The 20,293-nt window shown below is 35.6% G+C and overlaps 1 protein-coding gene across 1 annotated transcript in view; it reads right to left on the bottom strand.

Moving 5' to 3' along the window:
- LOC137649337 (corticotropin-releasing factor-binding protein) overlaps nt 1-20,293 on the bottom strand; it is a gene marked incomplete at its 5' end in the record, with an annotated part of 300,484 nt that overhangs the window by 35,228 nt on the left and 244,963 nt on the right. Inside the window, one exon of the mRNA XM_068382319.1 lies at nt 3,005-3,183. Within this exon, the coding sequence (XP_068238420.1) occupies nt 3,005-3,183 (179 nt within the window). The remainder of the gene's footprint in view (nt 1-3,004; nt 3,184-20,293) is intronic.

Below are 20,293 nucleotides of genomic sequence, written 5' to 3' on the forward strand. Positions count from 1 at the left end.
GATAGTGGAAGAACATTGTACAGAGGCTATGACACTACCCAAGACTAGAGAACAATGGTTTGATTTTGGAGTGTCCTTCTCCTAGAAGAGCTACTTACCTTGCCAAGAAGAAAGTAACCACTGAACAATTACAGCGCAGCAGTCAACCCCTTTGAGAGAAGAACTGTTTGGTAATCTCAGTGTTGTCAGGTATATGAGGATAGAGGAGAATAAGTAAAGAATAGGCCAGACGTTTTGGTGTATGTGTAGGCAAAGGGAAAATGAAACATAACCAGAGAGAAGGATCTAATGTAGTACTGTCTGACCAGTAATAATAATAATAATAATAATAATAATAATAATAATAATAATAATAATAATAATAATAATAATAATAATAATAAAATGACCGGTAGTATCTCAACGGGATAGCTGGTGTAATCGCCAACCTACTATTTTTCTCCAGGCTATTTTTTCTATTCTAAACACATCCTTCCTCTGTTCCTATCACCTCCCCCCCTCCCCCCCCTGAGATATCTTTAACGTAAATATACTCCCAACCTTATACAAATATATAATTGCTACAATCCATTCCTTAAATTATGCTCCTTCTCACAATAAAATGAAATTGTCCTGCGCACAAATCTTCACTAGCCATACCTATGGTCCCCTATATAAATCGATGGTTTCCTTACATAACTCCACATAGTCTCTTCACACAATTCTAAATTACTATTTTTTTCACTTCTCGCATTCGAGTTTTTCTTTTCCCCTACATTCCCTTTCCCCACAGCAAACATAACCACGCCCAATTCTTATTCATCCTCTCCAATTACGGATAATTTATTCTCTGCCTTCTGCTTGGCAAGCGATCGAGCCTCCCTATTCTCTCTCACAAAAAAAAAAAAAAAAAAAAAAAATTAATCAATAAAGATAAAAACAAAGACACCTGTCTTCCTCCACACACAATCCTTATCGTCTCTCTACCAAAAACTCATTTTTAGGTAAAAGCGTGGGTATCTATTAACCGACATACACCTACCATGAATATTTCTATTATAACTTTACTTTTTCTCATGCTCTTAATTCTTCAATTCTTTTCTCCACCTCAAGCTAAACTTTTTGCTGTTACTAACTCTCGAACCTAAGCTATTTTCTGCCTTTTTAGGCGTCCCCTTTTCTTCTAACATTAATTTTATGTGTTGCACTCATTATCTCTACCCATGTTAAATATTACTCGTAGCTCTTACTATTTCTAGCACTCAAGCTTTTCTATTGGGATAATTCATGCCCCCATCCTGTTCTCTAACTCATAATTTTCTTTTTCATTCCAACAATCTTCTATTTTCCCGGGACTCTCTGCTATAACATTTTCTCTCCTACTGATGGGCACCTTCTTTGTAACATTTTTTCCTTTTCATGGACACAGAAAGGACGGAGCAGTCACCCTACCGTGTTCTTTCTTGACCTTTCACAGCCAGACATGCTCACAATAGCCCAGCATATAACTTTAATTTGTATTAATATATCCCCCTTCAAAATTAAAATACACGTTACTATTTACTCAAATGCTTTTGCTGATAAATTTGCTACTGGAACCTCTATCCCAACACACGAGTCTTATGATTTGAGTCTGAAATCATTTTCTCTCCAAGTAACATTTCCTTTAATGCTGCCAACGCCAGAGAGCCGGTATCCCACATAAGGTGGGGGTAATCGTAAACAAACGAACAACGTACCAGACGTCCACTCAGATTTTTTTCATGTTTAATTTCTTTTTTTTATGAGTGTTTTTAGTTATTTGGAGGATTTTGTTTGTTATTGCCATTTTTCTAATCGTTTTAATTTCTGAAAAATAAATCTTCAACCAACCTTAGTAAAGTTCCGAAAAGTATTGCTATGTAAATACTAACGAGAAAACACGAAAAAGACTATCAAAGACCATCTGATGAAAAATAACAGTTAAACTGACAAATTCAATATATGAGCTACTGCGTTTCAGATAAATATCCTAAAATTCCTTTCCTATCCACATGAGACCTCCAGACAACTATCTTCTCCCAACCTCTCTACCGTCCATACAAAGGACGTAAAATTCTGAGCGAGATAAAAAAGTCAAGAAAATATATATAGACAATGCTATTTTTAGATCCTCTGATAACTTGGGCGAAGGCTGTAATCGAGAGAGAGAGAGAGAGAGAGAGAGAGAGAGAGAGAGAGAGAGAGAGAGAGAGAGAGAGAGAGAGAGAGAGAGAGAGAGAGACCTAGAAGGTCCCTCTTCCTCGAAATAGCAACTCTAAAGAGTTAGGGTTTTACGATCAGCTTGGAAAGAAATAATACACCTTAAAAATTTCTTTCTCCTATATGGGCTTGTATACACAATTTCTGAACTGTTATCAAATAAAGATGAATTATATATTTTCATGACATCATACCTGAAGAGCAAGAAATTTAAAAAGTACTTAATAAGTCTCATATATAAAATAAAATAAAATATCGGGTTACATCAGAATGTCTCACAATAACAGCATACCATCCATAACGATTCAATAGAGGTTTACTTGATTAGCTTACAGGCTTAAATAGATTGATCTTTCTAATGTATATGAATACGTTATCAGAATAGTGTTAACTATATAAGGGATAGAAGGTGCTTAGTAGTGTAGAAACCCTAACGAAGTCATAGGCTAACGGAATGGTGTTGAGAAGATCACGATACTAAGTTGGAGTGAATTAAGACTCGAATTCCCTCAAATCATCAAATGAACTTAAGTCACCATCATGAAAGGTCATGCTACTTCTTTTGTTTATATTTTTCACATTTAATAAGGGCACTTTACTAAGCACTCTACTAACTAACCCCCCCCCCCAAAAAAAAAAAGAAAAAAAAAATCAAAAGAAGTATTCATACAGTAAAAAGAATTTAGAGGTCTGGTACCGCCTGAAATTGATAATTCATATTTGGTCACTCTTCCTGGTTCATAAAAACAAAAAAAAGTATATGTTGGTTTGCCACATAACTTACCCTACTTAGTATTCCTGTCTCGACGGCCCTGTTAGGTACAATGGCACCGTTGATGCCTACTGCTAGCTGAAGGAGACTGACAGATGCTGGGAAGATGGCGGTGATGGAACAATTGGACCGACGACCATGGTTTCTTAGAGTGTAGACTCCACTCACATTGTCAACAAGAATGTTACAGGCTGTAGACACCGTATCCAAAGAGAAGAAAGGAGGAAAAATCTTATCAGTAATAGATATTCTGCAAATATATGACTTTCTTGTAATTTTTCTTTCATTGACAAACATTGCTAGCAGATAACAAAGGTTTAATCAAATGGTATTCAGGAAATCCATAGAATAAAAAGACTAATGTTATTAGAGTAGTTTTGTTGGTACGGGAGTAATGTCAAAAGATTCACCAGTGTCTTAGAATTTGGGAAAGTAAATGGCTTAACGATTTATTAAGGTAAAAATACTTTTTCCGGGATATTCGGTCCTGTGTAAGTCTACAGCCTCTCTGATTATAAAACTGAATGACCTCATGAACAGAACTGTGTTTTTCATCAACTTTATTTTACAAATAGAGACCCCGCTAGCTAGATAGAATGGCAGACAAACAGACATATAAATTAATTCACAACTCTTATATAAATTTTGTAATCCAACAAGGTTATTCAGAATTTAGCTTTATATGAAGAAATGGGGACATCATAATGCACTAAATTCAGTTATTTATTGTATGCAAAGAAGAAGGTCATAAAATGATGTTTCAAAGGATAGAAATTTGGGTATGAATATTGTGATGTTTGATTGACTAAACTCTTAACTACTTATTTTATTTCATTCACTTGAGTGACTGGTTTATCTACTGTAAATACCCGAACCGGAACTGGGACCTAGTAATAATTGTCATTTAAGAGCATAGACAATATCAGTTGCTAAATACATAGGATGATAAATAAATATTGTCTGATAATAGACGGTACTGTACTGCACGTGTATCACACACACGCTGTAACGGCATTTCTGTTTTTTATATAAATCAATATTGCTCTCCCCTACCACTGACAACTTGATTGAGCCTGTATGTTTGTGAATCAATGTATTTCAAATATTTTTTGCATTTCTTTCTTGGAACGTGATCCGTTGAAATATAGTTATATTCACTTCGCCTCTCAGTTATCACCTAACTGGCACCTCACACATTGGTGGCAACATGAGTGACCAGCTCCCTCTGGCTTTCCCCCTCACTTACTGTGTGATGATGCCCCCTTTCGACACTGACTCTCCTATCAATGCCACAGTTATGAAACTAACCTTCTTTGCAAGTACAGAGGCATTCTACTGATTTCAGTGTGGCGAGGTCCAGTTTCATATCAAGGGCATGAATCAGCCAAGCACAAAAGCAGACTATGTACTCGCGGCGATCCCTGAAGACACTTTCCCGGATATCTCCGATTGGCTGTGCGAGCAAGGGGACATTACAATAATGTACAACACCCTCAAATCATACATCCTAGAGCAGTACACGCCATCGACAGCTGCTCGCACAGTGAATCTTTTTCAGCTCTCTCAACAACTGTTGGGGAACCAAAAGTCTTTGCTCGCCCTCAGAGAAATGACCAGTATCACTCCCCCTGCACCCTGCTGCAGATGGCTCTCCTCGTGAAGTTAATCTACTTTGCGCCCTTTGGGTACTGCACCTATCCGACCTTGTAAGTTCTGCTATCCTCGATTTCGATATTTTGCCCATGAAGAACCTGATAACCAAATTCATTGCCCTTATGGACAGCCACTTCACTACCTTCAAAACCTCCATCAACGGTTCCAATCCTAACAAAGTGGACAATTATACAACATTCATCGAAGCTAACATGAATGTGATAGAACACGGAAGCCCATGCAGTGACATCCCAGAGGGGTGACAAAACTGCTCACCACTCACCACTTGCTCACACCCTAACCAACGCCCCACTCCAGATTCAGGGCTACTGTGAAGAAATGTTTGAACAGTTGTCAGTGGATAAATACAGTGCAAGTAGGCCATTGCATGTGGCGGTGGCTTCCCCTGTCTTTACTTTTTACATGATGCAGGAACGGGCATTCGATTTTGGTAGAAGCGAGTGCTTGCTTTTTCTTCTGCTAAGGTCACTCACCAGGACACGACGTAGCTTGTTTAAATTTGCTGACGTCCGTCTAGTAGCTGCCAATTGATCTGCGATCCCTACCTATTGTTAAAAGAACCTCACATTATCATTCGGAATCATCAAATATAATAGGAAGTTTCTCATTGCTGATGTCACATTGCTAATTCACGGCAAGGATTTTCTCTCATATTATCACCTCCTGGTGGATGTTGCTCACTAACAGCTATTCAATACTGAATCTTTCTTGTCAACACCTCTCCAACTAGCCCACTCCGATCTCGCTCTCCACATCAGCACACTTACAGATGCCTACGCTCATCTCCTCAGTTCATACCAGGAATTTTTCCATCCAGAACTTCATCAAGTGGCCATGATTCCCGCCAAACACGGCATTTATCACAATATCAAGACGACGAGGTCCCCTGAATTTGCCAGATTCAGGCGTCTGGAACCAGATCATTTGGCAGCTGATAAACAAACATTCGATGAAATGGAAGAAATTGACCTTTGCCAAAAGGGCTCAAGCCCATGGTCGTCACTCAAATCAAGCTGAAGAAAGATGGCTCTCTATGTCCATGTGGGGAATACAGGCACCTGAACATGCAGACAAAACCATATCACTAGCTCCTCCACAACATTACCGACGTGACCTCCTACTTGCACAAAGAGAAGGCTTTCTCTATGCTCAACCTCCAGAACGGTATTACCAGGTAACCATGAACCTACAGGACATCCCCAAGACCACCATCACCACCCCTTTTGGTACATACACCTTCAATTACACCTGTGTTGGCTTTCGTAAGGCTGGGGCCACTTTTTAACCTCTCTTGGACGGCATCTTAGGGGACCTCCCGTTTTGTGTATGTTACCTGGACGACATACTTATGGTCTCTTCATCATAAGAGGAACTCCTTCGTCACCTATGCATCCTGCTTTACCACCTATAACAGAAGAACAAGTGTGCCTTTGGTGCCAACAAAGTAACGTTCTTGGGGCACCGCATCACTCTTGAGGGAGTCCACCTCCTCTCTGAGAAGGTAGCAGCCATTTAGAACTTTCCCACGCCCTCGACCCTCAATGCACTGCAAGAATTCTTAGGCATGATTGACTATTATCACCATTTCCTGCCAGCCATCGATGCCACTCTCGCCCCCCTCAACACCTCTCTCAAGGGCAAGCCAAAAGACCTAAAGTTAGGTCCCCTTTAAGAAGCAGCCTTCTGCAAGGAATAGAATACCATAGGGAGATTTGGTATCCCTGAGCATATAATTTCTGACAGGGGTACTACTTTTATCTCTTAATTGTGGTGTTCATTAGCAAATCTCCTGGGAATCACTCTACATCAGACAACAGCCTGCTGCCAATGGAATGGTTGAACGTTTTCATCGCAATCCCAAAGCAGCTTTGATGTCCCGTTGCAAGGACTCCAACTGGTTTACTCAGCTTCCTTCGGTCATCCTGGGACTAAGGACCACTCCTAAAGACGCCCTGGATCCTGGATGTCTCAGCAGTTGAAATTGAATATGGTTGGTCGTCTCCACCAATTTATTTATTCTTCTACAACCTCCTTGACAATCTCCAGCGCCTACATTACATTTCGGGAAAATTTACTCTATGTCCATAGATTTCCAAACCACCAATGAAGCAACACACACCAACAGATTTGCCTAATACATGGCATGTTTTTCTGTGCAATGACACCAGCAAGTCACCTCTAACACCCCATTATACGGGCCTTTTCCTCATGATCTGTCAAGCAATGAAGGTGTCCTTACTGAATATTCATGGCCAAGATGCCCTTAAACCGTCAAATCCCCTGCAAGACGACCCTCCTACAGTGCACCTCGTCAGAGCAGGGTGCCCTATTTCACATATATGTCTTTTTAGGGGAGAAGCCCTGTAAAGCACACGTATCACACACGTTCGTACTCTTCTAATGGTATTTCTGTTTTCATATATATTGATATTGCTCTCCCCTTTAACTGATAACCTGTTTAAGCGTGTACGTTCATGAATCAATGTATTTGAATGATTGTGCTGTTCTTTCATGGAAAGGCTTGTATATAAACCCAAGATCTGTTTAGATATAGTTTGTTGTATTTGCCTCGCTTCTTAGTTATCACTTAACTCAATGGTATCTTGCATAATTACAGGGTCGATATCAATTTGATAGCATAATCTTTGTCCTATAATTTCATAAAACAAAGATGTACGCATGCAAAGTTTTAAGATACAGACATAAATAGAAGCTCCATACCCTTCAGAACTGTTTTATTCCTATGAAAAAAATTGCCTTTTCTCTTATGATTTAAACTATTTTACAGTAAAATAAGGAACCATTGTCCTATTTTATTTTCATTTATATGTTATCTAAATTCTTTAAAAGATACTCGTCAGTATTCTTATAATTCTTTAGAAGCACGATAAGAAACACATTAGACTGTTTTTGATAATAATAAAAAATAGTCTAAATATTGGAAATTCCTTTTGATAAAGTGATTGGAAAGCTAATACAATTTTTCTAATTAAAATTGTAATTAGTTGATGTAATGTAATAATATTGATAGACTACTCTATGTTGAGTAATTAGAAATGGTGTGTTTTCATATACTAGTAGAATAAATAAATTCAGGCGGAACCACGGTCAGTATATTTTAAGAGCAACATACTAAGAATTAAAAAACAAAAATTTTAAACACATATTCATCAGAAAATGGTAGGCATTCGCGAAAATTTAGAAAATATTTCTTACTATAAAATAAGGAGAAATATTAAAAGAGATATAAGGGAAAAAAACATTCATCTTATAGTATTATACAAATGATCAACTTCATCATAATTATAAACTAATTGAGTCTTGGAATAATAAAAAAAAAAAAATGATTAAGACAACATACGGTGGGAAAAGAAAAAAAAAAAAAAACATAGTAAATATCAGAGATGTCCAGGAATGTGCCATTGAGACATTTCCCTCTGTTAGTTTTGAACTGCCAGCTGTCGCTGTTGCTAATGCGTATACCTTCGACTAATTGTTACTGCATCCTTTTGAGTATCTTTAAAGATACATTCATATACTGTTGAGTATTGAAGGATGTTAGTGAGCGTTCCATCCTTATCACTGACAACACAAACCTCATATAGTGATAGCCCGAAAGAATTTTGTATGTAGGCTATATCTCCCCTATATAATAAAGAGCAAGTCACATTTAACTCTCCCCGCCCTTCCGCTGGAGGGAGAGGTAGTAGTCATACCCTAGTAAAGGTAGGTGCCAAGGGGGCGTGCACATCTATCTAAATATTTAACCTCAATTTTGACTGGTCACGTACACTAGCATAAAATATTTATCTGTTATTTACTGGGATAATAATCAAGAGGTGAAAAGCAAATTTATAGGACAAGAATTAATGATTCGTGGTGCAACCCTTACTTGTGATGTAATATAGTAAATAATCATGTGTAATTCGTACATGTTTATTTATGTGACAATTAGAATTTTGAAAGGATATTATTATGTATTTGCTGTTAATATCCACACATGTCCTTTGATTTACATTCCTATATAAAAATAAATTCCAAATCTATTATTGGCCAGAGGTATGCTATCTCTTTTTTTATACATATGACCAATTGATTTCTTCCCTGTTAATTGCCTGAATATTCATTTTTGAGTGATGCAAGTGTCATTGACTAACGTAAGGTAACTGTAATCCGTAACCACCAAGGAAGGCAACATTCCTTATTTGGAAGAATTTGAGAAGAAATTTCCAATTCCTATGTATGATCTGAATGTATATCATATCAACTTCATAGTGATATTCAGTCATTACCTTAATTTTATTGTTATTATCGAAAGTATTTTCCTTATCATTATTACTACCCAAGCTGTAGACCAAGTTAGAAAAGTGTAATGCTCCAAGCCCAGATATAGGGACGGGAAAAGTAGAGTAAAACTAATGTAACAGAATAAATGAAGACAAATTATGATAAATAAATTTGTTAAAGAAATAAGTAAAAGCTAATATATGAAACTAGACTTACGAGTAAATCAACATAGATACACAGAAGGATTTGGATCAATTTTTAATCTGTGAATTTCCTTTGATTCGCTGAAATTATGATGATAACTCCGCATTTCACAGCCAAAATGTACATTCTAGATTACTGTGTTCAGAGATATCAAAACTGTTAGAATTAATTGCATACTCAGCACCACATGGTGGATGGTATACCTGAGGAGGATCTTAATAAATGGCTTGGGCAAAACTGTGCAGCCTATTAAACAACATGAGCAATGAACTAATTGAATGATGGTGCCTATTATCATCTGCATCATGGTAAAAGAACTTAACGGAACTAGAATTTTGTCAATGTCTGGTTTTTAAAGTTGCCAGAGGCGAACGTTGGATAGAGTTAGGTTTAATTCATAGAAAAAGTTTCATAAACACTCACAGAATATTCTCTTTGACAGATTAACAGATGATATGAAAACTGGTATTAAATATATTCTTAGAACAATAGAAACCTTTACTTGCCAACTTTTTCATAAAGAAAGGAAATGCGTTGTTTCATATGTAGCTATATAAGTAACCGATACGGACGCCAACGTTAGGATCATTAGTGGTTGTATCCATTAGATAAATGTTCATGCTAAAGATATGTAAGTTTGAGGATGTTAGTCTACATATCTTCCAAATATCAATGGAGAAAAATGATTTTCGCTAACAAATTCTTATTACAAGAAGGGCTCACTATATGGAATTACCTTCAATATGGATGCTCACACTTTTGATAGAGATTCACTGCTGATGATCTATTTTTCCCGATATTTAGTTTAAGGTTTTTATTTTACTTTATTTTATTTTATATTTTTTTTTTCTTTTTATTCTAGGATTTTGAAGCTAAATTACAGTGTTTGTAGTTTGGGCGAGAGACCTAAAATTGTGAGAATTCTTTCTATTTATCATTCGCTGATGGGTAGGATAGTTTTAAAGAAAATCTAATTTAAAGCACACACAGGATTACATATCATAGAATAGTTACTTGAATCAAGCCACTATGGTTAAGAAGAAAACTTTTGTTAGACACTAGCTTTATGCATGTGTCATAGGTAAATAACTTCTCAAAAAGTATATCATTGAGTACCAAACAGAAAGACAAGATTTATGTAGGGAAAAAAATGGCAGGGTTGGTGAAAAATCTCTTATACCAATAAGATTTTCCAGAGGTATATAATGAAATTGGAAGGGATACGACCCTGCAGGCTATTAGCCACAATGGCATAAAAGATATTTAATTACTGACTGACAAACGCGCAACCTTTTGGTAAAGAAGAAAAATACTTGGATCAACGATTGTATGACACTCCTTTTCAAGTATTTAATTTCTTTACAGTGGTTAAATGTGGAGAGTAAAGATTACTATTATATCTATAGTTCTTAGCGGAGTTTTTAGATTTAGGGAAATTTTTTTTTTTTTAATGTTTATTCCCACAGTCTTATGTAAAAGGTGTCTAAATTTTAACCTTTACCATTTTTACCTAAGTTTATGACAACTTTTGTAGTTCTATGACGGGAATAATTAGTCTATTTTGGATTTGATATTTTTACCTTAGGAACCTTTGATTAGAAAGCCAATAAAACATATAGATTAGAAGATTATACTTTTTCGATGACTGGTTTATCTACGGTAACGCCTGTTCACACAATCGTGATTCATCGACATCAAAGTCGAGGAAATAGTGTTAGTTATAGATACTTGGACACGTGTCATACCCAAGAACCTTTTATTGACCGTTCCTTGGAGCTGTTTCAAAACTATGCTACAAGAAAAAGTAGTGAACTGTTTGCAATATATTATTTGTATGAAGAGCTATAGTTATATAGAAGATAAAGAGTTTGTTTGTAAAATTTAAAATGTCCAGTATGCGCACGATGAAGTATAGTTACATAATTTTTTTTTTTTTTTTTTTTTGTATCATTACTTCACTATCATGGGCATGATGGACAATAGTTATATGAAAATATAGATTTTTTGCAAAATTAAGTTTCCTTTTCTCACTGGGCTATTTTTCCTTGTGCTCATAGAATCCTACATTCCCAACTTGTGTTGTAGCTTAGCTAATAATAATAATAATAATAATAATAATAATAATAATAATAATAATAATAATAATAATAATAATAATAATAATAATAATAATAATGTGAAAATAAAATTTGTTTCGTAACATTAGGTTTACTATTATGCTCATGAAGAAGTATGGTTATGTGGAAGTAAATATTTTGATGTAACATCAATTTTGGTATTATATGTATGGAGAACTATAATTGTATAAGAAAATGTATTTTTTTAAACAATACGCGCACTATTATATGCATGAAGAACTATAGTTATATAAAAATGTGAGGTAAATTTTTCTCACCCCCCTTAGTTTGGCCTTTTTGTTCACTGGGTTGACTTTGTTACCAACTCGTTTAAATACCAGGTAGCTTTATGCTTCTGTATGGTCTTTGTGTGAGAGGCATTGTCGAACCCCTGGCACGCTCATAGCATCGTGCAGGATGGGTGCCGGAAGAAAATTACCCCACATAAGTGATGACAAAGTTAATAGTTGGCGTATATTTTACACCAATATGGTATTAATGTACTATACATTTGTGAGTATATTTCACTCTGGAACAGTGTGAATGTACTTTTGTCATGGGGTAATTATTAACCCTAAGTAGCAATGACAGACGTCGAATCAACTTAAAAAGAAAAAAATATTAATTTCATTCTCTGATAGGGTACCAAGACATAATAATAGTATGTCTTATTACCTCATTTTATAGTCTGGTTAATCTTTTAGTGTCTCGTGCATTATAGTAATTGAGATTTCAATTCAATTCCTGGTAACTAGCTACAACATATTTTTTTTTAATACTGATTGACAATTTTATTTTGAGAAGTCAATACCTAGGTGTTGGTAATTAGCCCCTGCTTGTGAAAGTTTGTTCTTGTTTGTGTGAGTTAACTTTTGTGGTTAAATACATTTGACTTCGTGATATTCTACTTTTGCATATTTGCAGTTATTTAGTGAAAGCCGAGTGCCCTTTATTTTCAACAGTTAGATATCACCCATTCCTAAAGAATACCAAAAGTAATGAGTAAATGAAGGTTACGAAAGAAACCTGCTGTAAGTAGTTGTTTGACTCCTGAAGAGTTGGGGGTATTAATGAACAGCACTAATAACATTTCTATGATGTTCTTCCACTTTTGACAAGTGATAAAAGTGAAAGTTAAGTGGATGATGATGAATAGGATATATTGTGCGACAGTGATAATTAAATATTGGAAATCAGATATGAAGACAAACTACGTGCCACAGTCAAGTGAAAGAGATTGAATTGTGACGAAGTTGAAGAATTTTAAGTCACCTTTGGCCAAGAAACTGCGTAGTTAACGCCTCCTAAGCGAAAAAGCTCACCAAGTGAGACCCAGACTCTATCTCCCTTGCCAGATCCAACTCAACCTATTATTGTTTCTGATTCTCCTTTCTATTTCCATTTAAATCCACCTGTACCTCATACGCCCATGGATTCTCCTTATGATACTGCTGGTAATCCTTACTCCCAAAATACAACACAGAAAAGAATACTAAGGATTAATAATAACAATGATTTACCAGCATTTGTGAATGTAAGTAGAATATCCCAATAAGCAAATACTTGTCTTCAGTCAACAAGATCATCAAGGGGATCAACTCATAATATTGGCAATTTCATTCATAGACCGACACAGGGAAAAAAAAATGATGATGATGTTGATGAATGAAGACATTATTCAAGGTAAGTACATTGGACTAACAAAAGAAGCGATGCTGAATCTATACATTTTCAAAAAACATACATCTACAATCAGCAAAACATCCGAATGAGGTGAAGGCTCTTCTCGGTATATTAGTCTTTATCGGTTGCAAAAGAGACAAGCACTTGTGGAATCCTCAGATTGGTTCATCAATGTACAGCACTAGGCTGCTATGTCAAAAGGCCGATTCAATTTTCTTCTTATATTGCGCACAATTTCATTACCAAGCAACAAGACAGGCAAGGTGAGCACATGGTATATTTTCACCAATAAGGGAGTTTGAGAGATATTCATCAAGAACTTTGAAATGATGTATGGGCATTTAACTATAGATGAACACCTGGAGAGATCCTACCGTCTTCTTCAATAATTTCAGTTCCCTAGTGCCTAGCATGAAATTCTAAATCGAAGGGGAAAAAGATGGATATTTAACTTCTTTGGATGTGATGATTATAAGGCTATCCTCAAAATACAAATTCACCTTGTATAGAGAAACAACCTTCTTTTTTTCCCAAACTCATTTCATCAGTGTGAATGTTTAAAGGTCAATCATGAATAGCAGAGGCAAGGGATAGTGACAATGCCTTAGCCGGACGATGCCCTTGAGACTATGCATAAATATATATGATCAGTGCCCAAGTCACCTGTCCATTCAAGCTTGAACCAAGCAGATCTAGGTAATGGCTCAGCAGGTAGACCTATAGGCTATCCCTAACACCCCATCCTTACCTCACAAAGATAGGGAGGTTGCAGACACTGCAAAATGCTAAAGAGCTTGACCATGACCAAAACCCCAGTCAGGTAGATCACTAGACAGGGACGTTTCCAGTAGGTTACCACAACCATGATATTTCTATAAAGATTGGAGTAGCTTGCAATATTTTTTAGAGAAGTGATAATCTGTTTCTAAGACACTTAAATAAAGAATTTGAAATTATCCATAAATAACTCTCTCAACTACTCTACATGACATATGCCATAGAAAAACAAAATAAAACAAAGGCAATACAATATAGCTTAGAGATCATGCAGTTACCAATCAAAGAGATTAAAAAAAAAAAAAAAAAAAAAAACATTTACAGAAACTATTGAGATATAACTAAGAATATGAAAACTAAGAACCCTTTCCTTCATATCCTACGACCATAGGGAGTACCTTTATTAATGTTTACTAAACTAAAAACACATCGAATCCTGAGTTTACAAAGTACCATGTGGTGATTGGGAAAATGTTTATGTAGGATAAACTGGCCGTTTTCTATCTCAAAGAATATCTGAACACAAAAGATCTGTCAAATATGGCTTTAAGAATCTAAAGTGATTTAGGGCATCAGATGGGTAGTTTGTAGCGCTACGGCCAAGCGTCCTAATTTGCTTATTATCGCTCCGACTGTTATCTTGTATAGAATAAAAAAGTTTGGAAATGGTCTACGGATCTTAAATATGTTGTGTAAGGGGGGTCCGGGGGGGGGGGGGGCAGCCCCCTGTGTAAGGACACGGCTTTTAGCATAGGTTAGGTGGGTTTTTCAAGTTAGCATCTCCCGTTGTACTCGTAGGTAAGGAAACTGTTGTGTAAGGGGGTGGGGTCCGGGGGGGGGGTGCAAAGCCCCCCTGGATAAGGATGCGGCTTTTAGCATAGGTTAGGTGGGTTTTTTAAGTTAGCTTCTCCCGCCAAAATCGTTTTTAGAACGACGGCCACAGTTCAGAATATTCCCGTTTTCTACGGGATCTGGCCGTCACCCTACAAAGGCTCCCATCAGATTAACTGAAGTGGTAATCTTTGCTTTATAAAGGGGCATGTCTGTGCCCGAAAAAATTCATCCAAAGAAAAATGTGGATATTCCAGTGAGACTGGATATTCCAGTGAGACTGACCGGCAGATAACCATCCTTGGTTAAGACGTCACCCTCTGATCCAACCATGAATATGAATGCACACCTGGTAGAAATTAATTTGGATAATATATCCATGCACCAACCTTAACCCATTTTCGATTAACTGGAAATCAACTTTTCCATTCATATGTAAACTGTCTCTGTCAATTTATCATCTTTTTTTTCACGTTGGTCAAAACGTATCTAATTTGATTTCCTTAATTTCCTTTAGAGAGTTTTTTATCATACATGTTGAGAGACCTTGCCAAGTGAAAATGTGTTTTGTAGAACTCTGTTGAATTCTTGCCCTGAGCTGTGTGTTTTATCTTATATTTCTTGTTTGTGAAATCTTTAAAAAATATTAGTTAATCTCATGGAGAGACTAAAGTGAGAAGTAAAAGTACATCACGGCTGGTTGCCCCTTGTGTGGAACTACTAAGGAAGACTTGAAAAGGTGGATATGACGTAATTGTAAAGGGTCTTGCACAGGTAGTGTGTTTATATAAGCAAACATCAGTGATCAAAACTTGAAAAACTTTAAATCAATTTGATCATACTGTGTAGATTAAGCCATAGTAGCCAAGATGATTATGTAAGAATGGAAGAGGAATCTCAAAATAGACCTTGATGTAGATGAACATGAAGAGAAAATCACTGGATTGGAGAACCAATTTGCGGAGCTTACCTTATATGCAGCAAACTCCACCCAGACCTCTGATCTCACTAAGAAAGTTGATAATCTTGCGATGAATATGTAATGAATTTAATTATGTTAACACTTCAAACACTTATGGGCACAAAACCAAAAAAATTATATATGCTGACAAGGTTAAGGAAAAAATCTGCTGATAATAAAATCAACTAAAGCAAAAACCTAAAATCACTGACAGAAAAATTGAGATTGAATATGCACTTAAAGATATTCCAATTCTTAATACGAGGTCTGCTTCAAATGGAACTGTTGTAAACTTTACTGATGAAAAGATCAGAGAGGAGGTAGGAAGCAATACTCAAACCATGGTTGCCGACACCGAGTTGAGGAAAAAGGGAAAAATAAAACCTAAAATAATGATATGCAATGTATACAACACTTACAGGGCATTGCTCTGTTAGCACCAGTAAAGTACTTTCAGCCCCATAAAACAACTTAGGTCATTAGCAACCCTACATCTTCATTCACCACTTGCTGCAACACTATCCCTCTAAGTGCGAGGGCCCAAAAGGAAGCTTACATCTTTTTGACATCAACCTGTCTTAAATTTTTTTTTTTTTTTTAAGCAGCTCATGAATGGTAGAGGCAAAGGACAGTGACATTGTCCTATCATGCAGGACAATGCCCTAGAAACTGACCATATATACTCTTACGAAGCTGGTCTAGTGTAGAGTGAATACAGCAGTTTAAAATGGTTTTATTTATATTTTATTTGTGCATTAAGAAAAGGATAGCCAACCCGTAAAATGAGCTCTTCTCTTGTAGACATACGAGCTTTATGCAAATTACGTAAGACTTTCATCATTAATTTCATTGTATTCCTTATTCAAGTTAGTTTATGTAAGTTTACGTTATTTTTAAGAATGAACTTTTCATTTCCGTGTTTGTTACGAAGTCTTACGTAACCTGTTTCAGAGTGTTATTGGATTATACACGATATGAACAAGGGCTTAGGTAATGTTCTCTTATATTTTATGAGGTATTGGGTCATGTTTGAGAGAGAATGCTCAGTAACAAGTGCTTTGGAAAATTCTTTACATATACTTTGGAAATAGTACGAAGGAACTAGTGATAGGATGTTATCTTTTTTTATTTCGGGGACAAAGGGTGGCTGGAGCTAGCTGACTGACAGAGCCGTCTGGCATGGCATGAGTAGTGTTTCAGATAATGCTAATATGTCCAAATATTTTTCATTTATCAGTTCTCGAGTTTGAGTAATTTTATTACCAGCATATATTTAGATAGCCACAGTTTAGGGCATCTTTTGTATCCATGGTCAGTATTTTCTGCCAGTCTTTTCGATTGCAGTTCATAAATTTTAGCAGGTGATCACATGGTACCTATCACATATGTTATGTGTACCCCATCTCAACATAACTTTGCCACAATTATCATGAATACCCTTCCGACCTTCAGGATCTCATTTCAATAAGTAGTGGGTAGTCCCACTTGCAGCACTTTTCTTGAATACCAGACTTATCTCCTCTTCTATTGCCTGGATATGACCCAAGCAAAAATTTCTTTGAATCAAAGCATTTACTACTTCATCATTGTATACATTGCATATCATTATTTTAGGTTTTATTTTTCCAATTTTCCAATAAATACATTACCATAATACTCATGATAATTTTTTTTAAGGATGTCCTTCATGCCTAGGATATAGTTATCTTATATCAAAAGAAAATCAAACCTTATTATACATCTCACACTAAGATATATTTATTGGTATTTTCATTACTTCAGAAAAACATATTTTCCACATTATTTACTATATTAAGGAATTGATGGCTCTCTTTTATACATCTCTGAGGAGCTACATTTTTTTTTTACTTCTCTCACTATGTTGATGTTTTTTTTATCATTTATTATTTCTTGCTAAGCTACGACTCTAGTTGGAGAAGCAGGATACTATAAGCTCAAGGGACCCAGCAGAGAAAATAGCCTATTGAGGAAAGAAAACGAGGAAAAATCAAATATTTTAAGAACACTAACATTCAAATAAATATTTTTATATAGACTATAAAAACTTTAACAAAACAAGAGGAAGAGAAATTAGATAGTATAGTGTGCCCGAGTGTACCCTCAAGCAAGAGAACTCTAACTCGAGACAGTGGAAGACCATGGTATAGAGGCTATGGCACTACCCAAAACTAGAGAACAATGGTTTGATTTTGGAGTCCCCTTCTCCTAGAAGAGCTGCTTACCGTAGCTAAAAAGTATCTTCTACCCTTACCAAGAGTAGAGTAGCCACTGAATAATTACAGTGCAATAGTTAACCCCTTGAGCGAAGATGAATTGTTTGGTAATCTCAGTATTACCAGGTGCATGAGGACAGAGAAGAATATGTAAAGAATATGCCAAACTATTCGATGTATGTGTAGGCAAAAGGAAAGTGAACCGTAACCAGAAAGAAGTACCCAATGTAGTACTGTCTGGCCAGTCAAAGGACCCCATAACTCTCTAGTGGTAGTTTGCCCTGGCCGACCTACTACCCTCTGGTTAAAGTTTGTAAGTTTCGTTTCCTTGGAAAACATACGCGAGTTCAGTTCATGTTAAAGAGAGAAAACTCCGTTCACCTTTCAAATTAATTTGTAAATTTTTAATCCTTCTTAACTATTAAACAATATTCAACTGATTTAGATGTATGAAACAAAATTATTTCCTTTCATGTTATGGATAAGGCTTCCATAAGGCAATGTATACTATAGACATGCTGTTATCAAGACTTTTCATATATTGTTGATGTTGTTCTCCAAATATGAATGGAATTGAATTTTGACTGTTTCCAACAACAGTTCAGTCAACAAACACCACCCCCATTTTTTTTTTTTTTTTTTTTTTTTTTTTTTTTTTTTTTTTTTTTTGGTATCATTAGTCCATGAATACAATACTTTTAGCATTATGTTTGTCTTTACCCGTAATTGTTGATAAGTAAAATGCTTCGACATCTCTTGTGGTACACTGTAGAGTTCCTTTTATTCATGTCCCTTTTACGTATCTTCATCAGTGACCTCGAATCCAGCATTTCCCATATTCATGCATTTGGTATGAAATAAATTTTCAATGTATTCCCTTCTCCACCTTCCAGCTCTTCTGATATCCACACGCAATGGTAAATTTTTTTCCTGTTTTTCTTGATGCAAATATATTCATATGGGAATTCTACAATTTTTGTCATTCATGATATTCTTTTCCTTTTATCTAGCCTATTTTTTTATTATTATTATTATTATTTCTCACTTCTACAAATATTTACGATGTTGAAATTATTCAGGAAGGTTTTGAACTTGTGAAATAATATAAATCACCAAATCTGGATACATGGTAAAAAAAACTATACATTATTCAAGATTGGATGCTTTTCAGAATTTATATACGTTTACATTGACTTCAGCCAATCGTGAGATAAAAGAAAATAAATGAACAATCAAGAAGGATTGTACATTATGTATTTTAGTAGTTGACTGTTTTCAAACAAAAGCTCAGCTAAGGAGCTTTGAAAGATTAAAGGAAGTTCCACATATTTACCTAGAAACATGAATTCCTTAAAGACATTCCACGACTTTACAGATTTTTAAGTTACTGTGTATGACCTTGGGTATGGGATATTAAAGAAAAAATAGATGTAGTAATACTCACAGTTTCATAAAATGGAAAAACAAATGCAATGACCATTTCATAGCTAATAAGAAATTCCAAAATCTTTCATGTATAACACTATACAAAACCTTAGTTAACTCATTAAGTGCCATTGAACGTACCATGGGACAATAAAATAGATTCTTTTAAAAAATATGAGCAATTTTCTGGAAATCGATAGTAAACATATGGGGTCTAAGGATCAGTAATGCTTATACGGTACAGCATGATAATGAGTTAGCAAAATGACAGGTGAGTAATTTTTGTGGAGAAAATCTGCAATCTCTCACACTTCTTGGCCGTGATAAAAGTTCTGAATTTGTGTCCCAGTCTTTGCCCTGTTGGTACTGGGCAAAGTGCAAAAGTTTGGCAAAGTCTTTTGATGTTGGTGAAAAAGTGTGAGTGGAGCCATCAACAAGTTGTGGTGTACAGGAAGACATGTATCAAAATATGTATTTCATGCATATTCTGAAAAGGTTTGAAGGGTTAATGGTGATCCCTGAAAACTAAGATTTACTATAGAGGATGGGAGAGTTGCTTTTTCCTTTAGACAGTGAGTGGCTGATCCGTCTTCTTTAAGCAATGGAGAGACTATTAAGTCTACACCTAAGGTTGCAGATTTATGTGTATTTTCCTGGGTTGTACCAGAAAAGGCTTCTTTTGTGGTCATATCCTATTTCTATTCAGTTGAAGCATAAACTCCCTGGGCAAAAGCTCTCAGGTGAGTATAGTTGTTCCAAGACAAATCTGATCTGTTACCTTTCCAAAGATGAAAATCCTCATGTTTTTCCCAATAGGTGCATCTACAACCATTATTGAACTAGGGTGTGTGCTTCACTCTGTATTTCAACACACGAGAACGGATACTTCTATCATTTATGTTGATTAGATTCTCGTTCAAAAGAACAACAGGATAAACCTTTTATACAATAGTGACCAATTGAAATGCAAAATATATCCCCGGAAATGGCATCATAACCAGTTATATATATATATATATATATATATATATATATATATATATATATATATATATATATATATATATATATATATATATATATATATATATATATATATATATATATA

The sequence above is a fragment of the Palaemon carinicauda genome, chromosome 11 (assembly GCF_036898095.1).
Source record: "Palaemon carinicauda isolate YSFRI2023 chromosome 11, ASM3689809v2, whole genome shotgun sequence".
NCBI classification, from domain to species: Eukaryota; Metazoa; Arthropoda; class Malacostraca; order Decapoda; family Palaemonidae; genus Palaemon; species Palaemon carinicauda.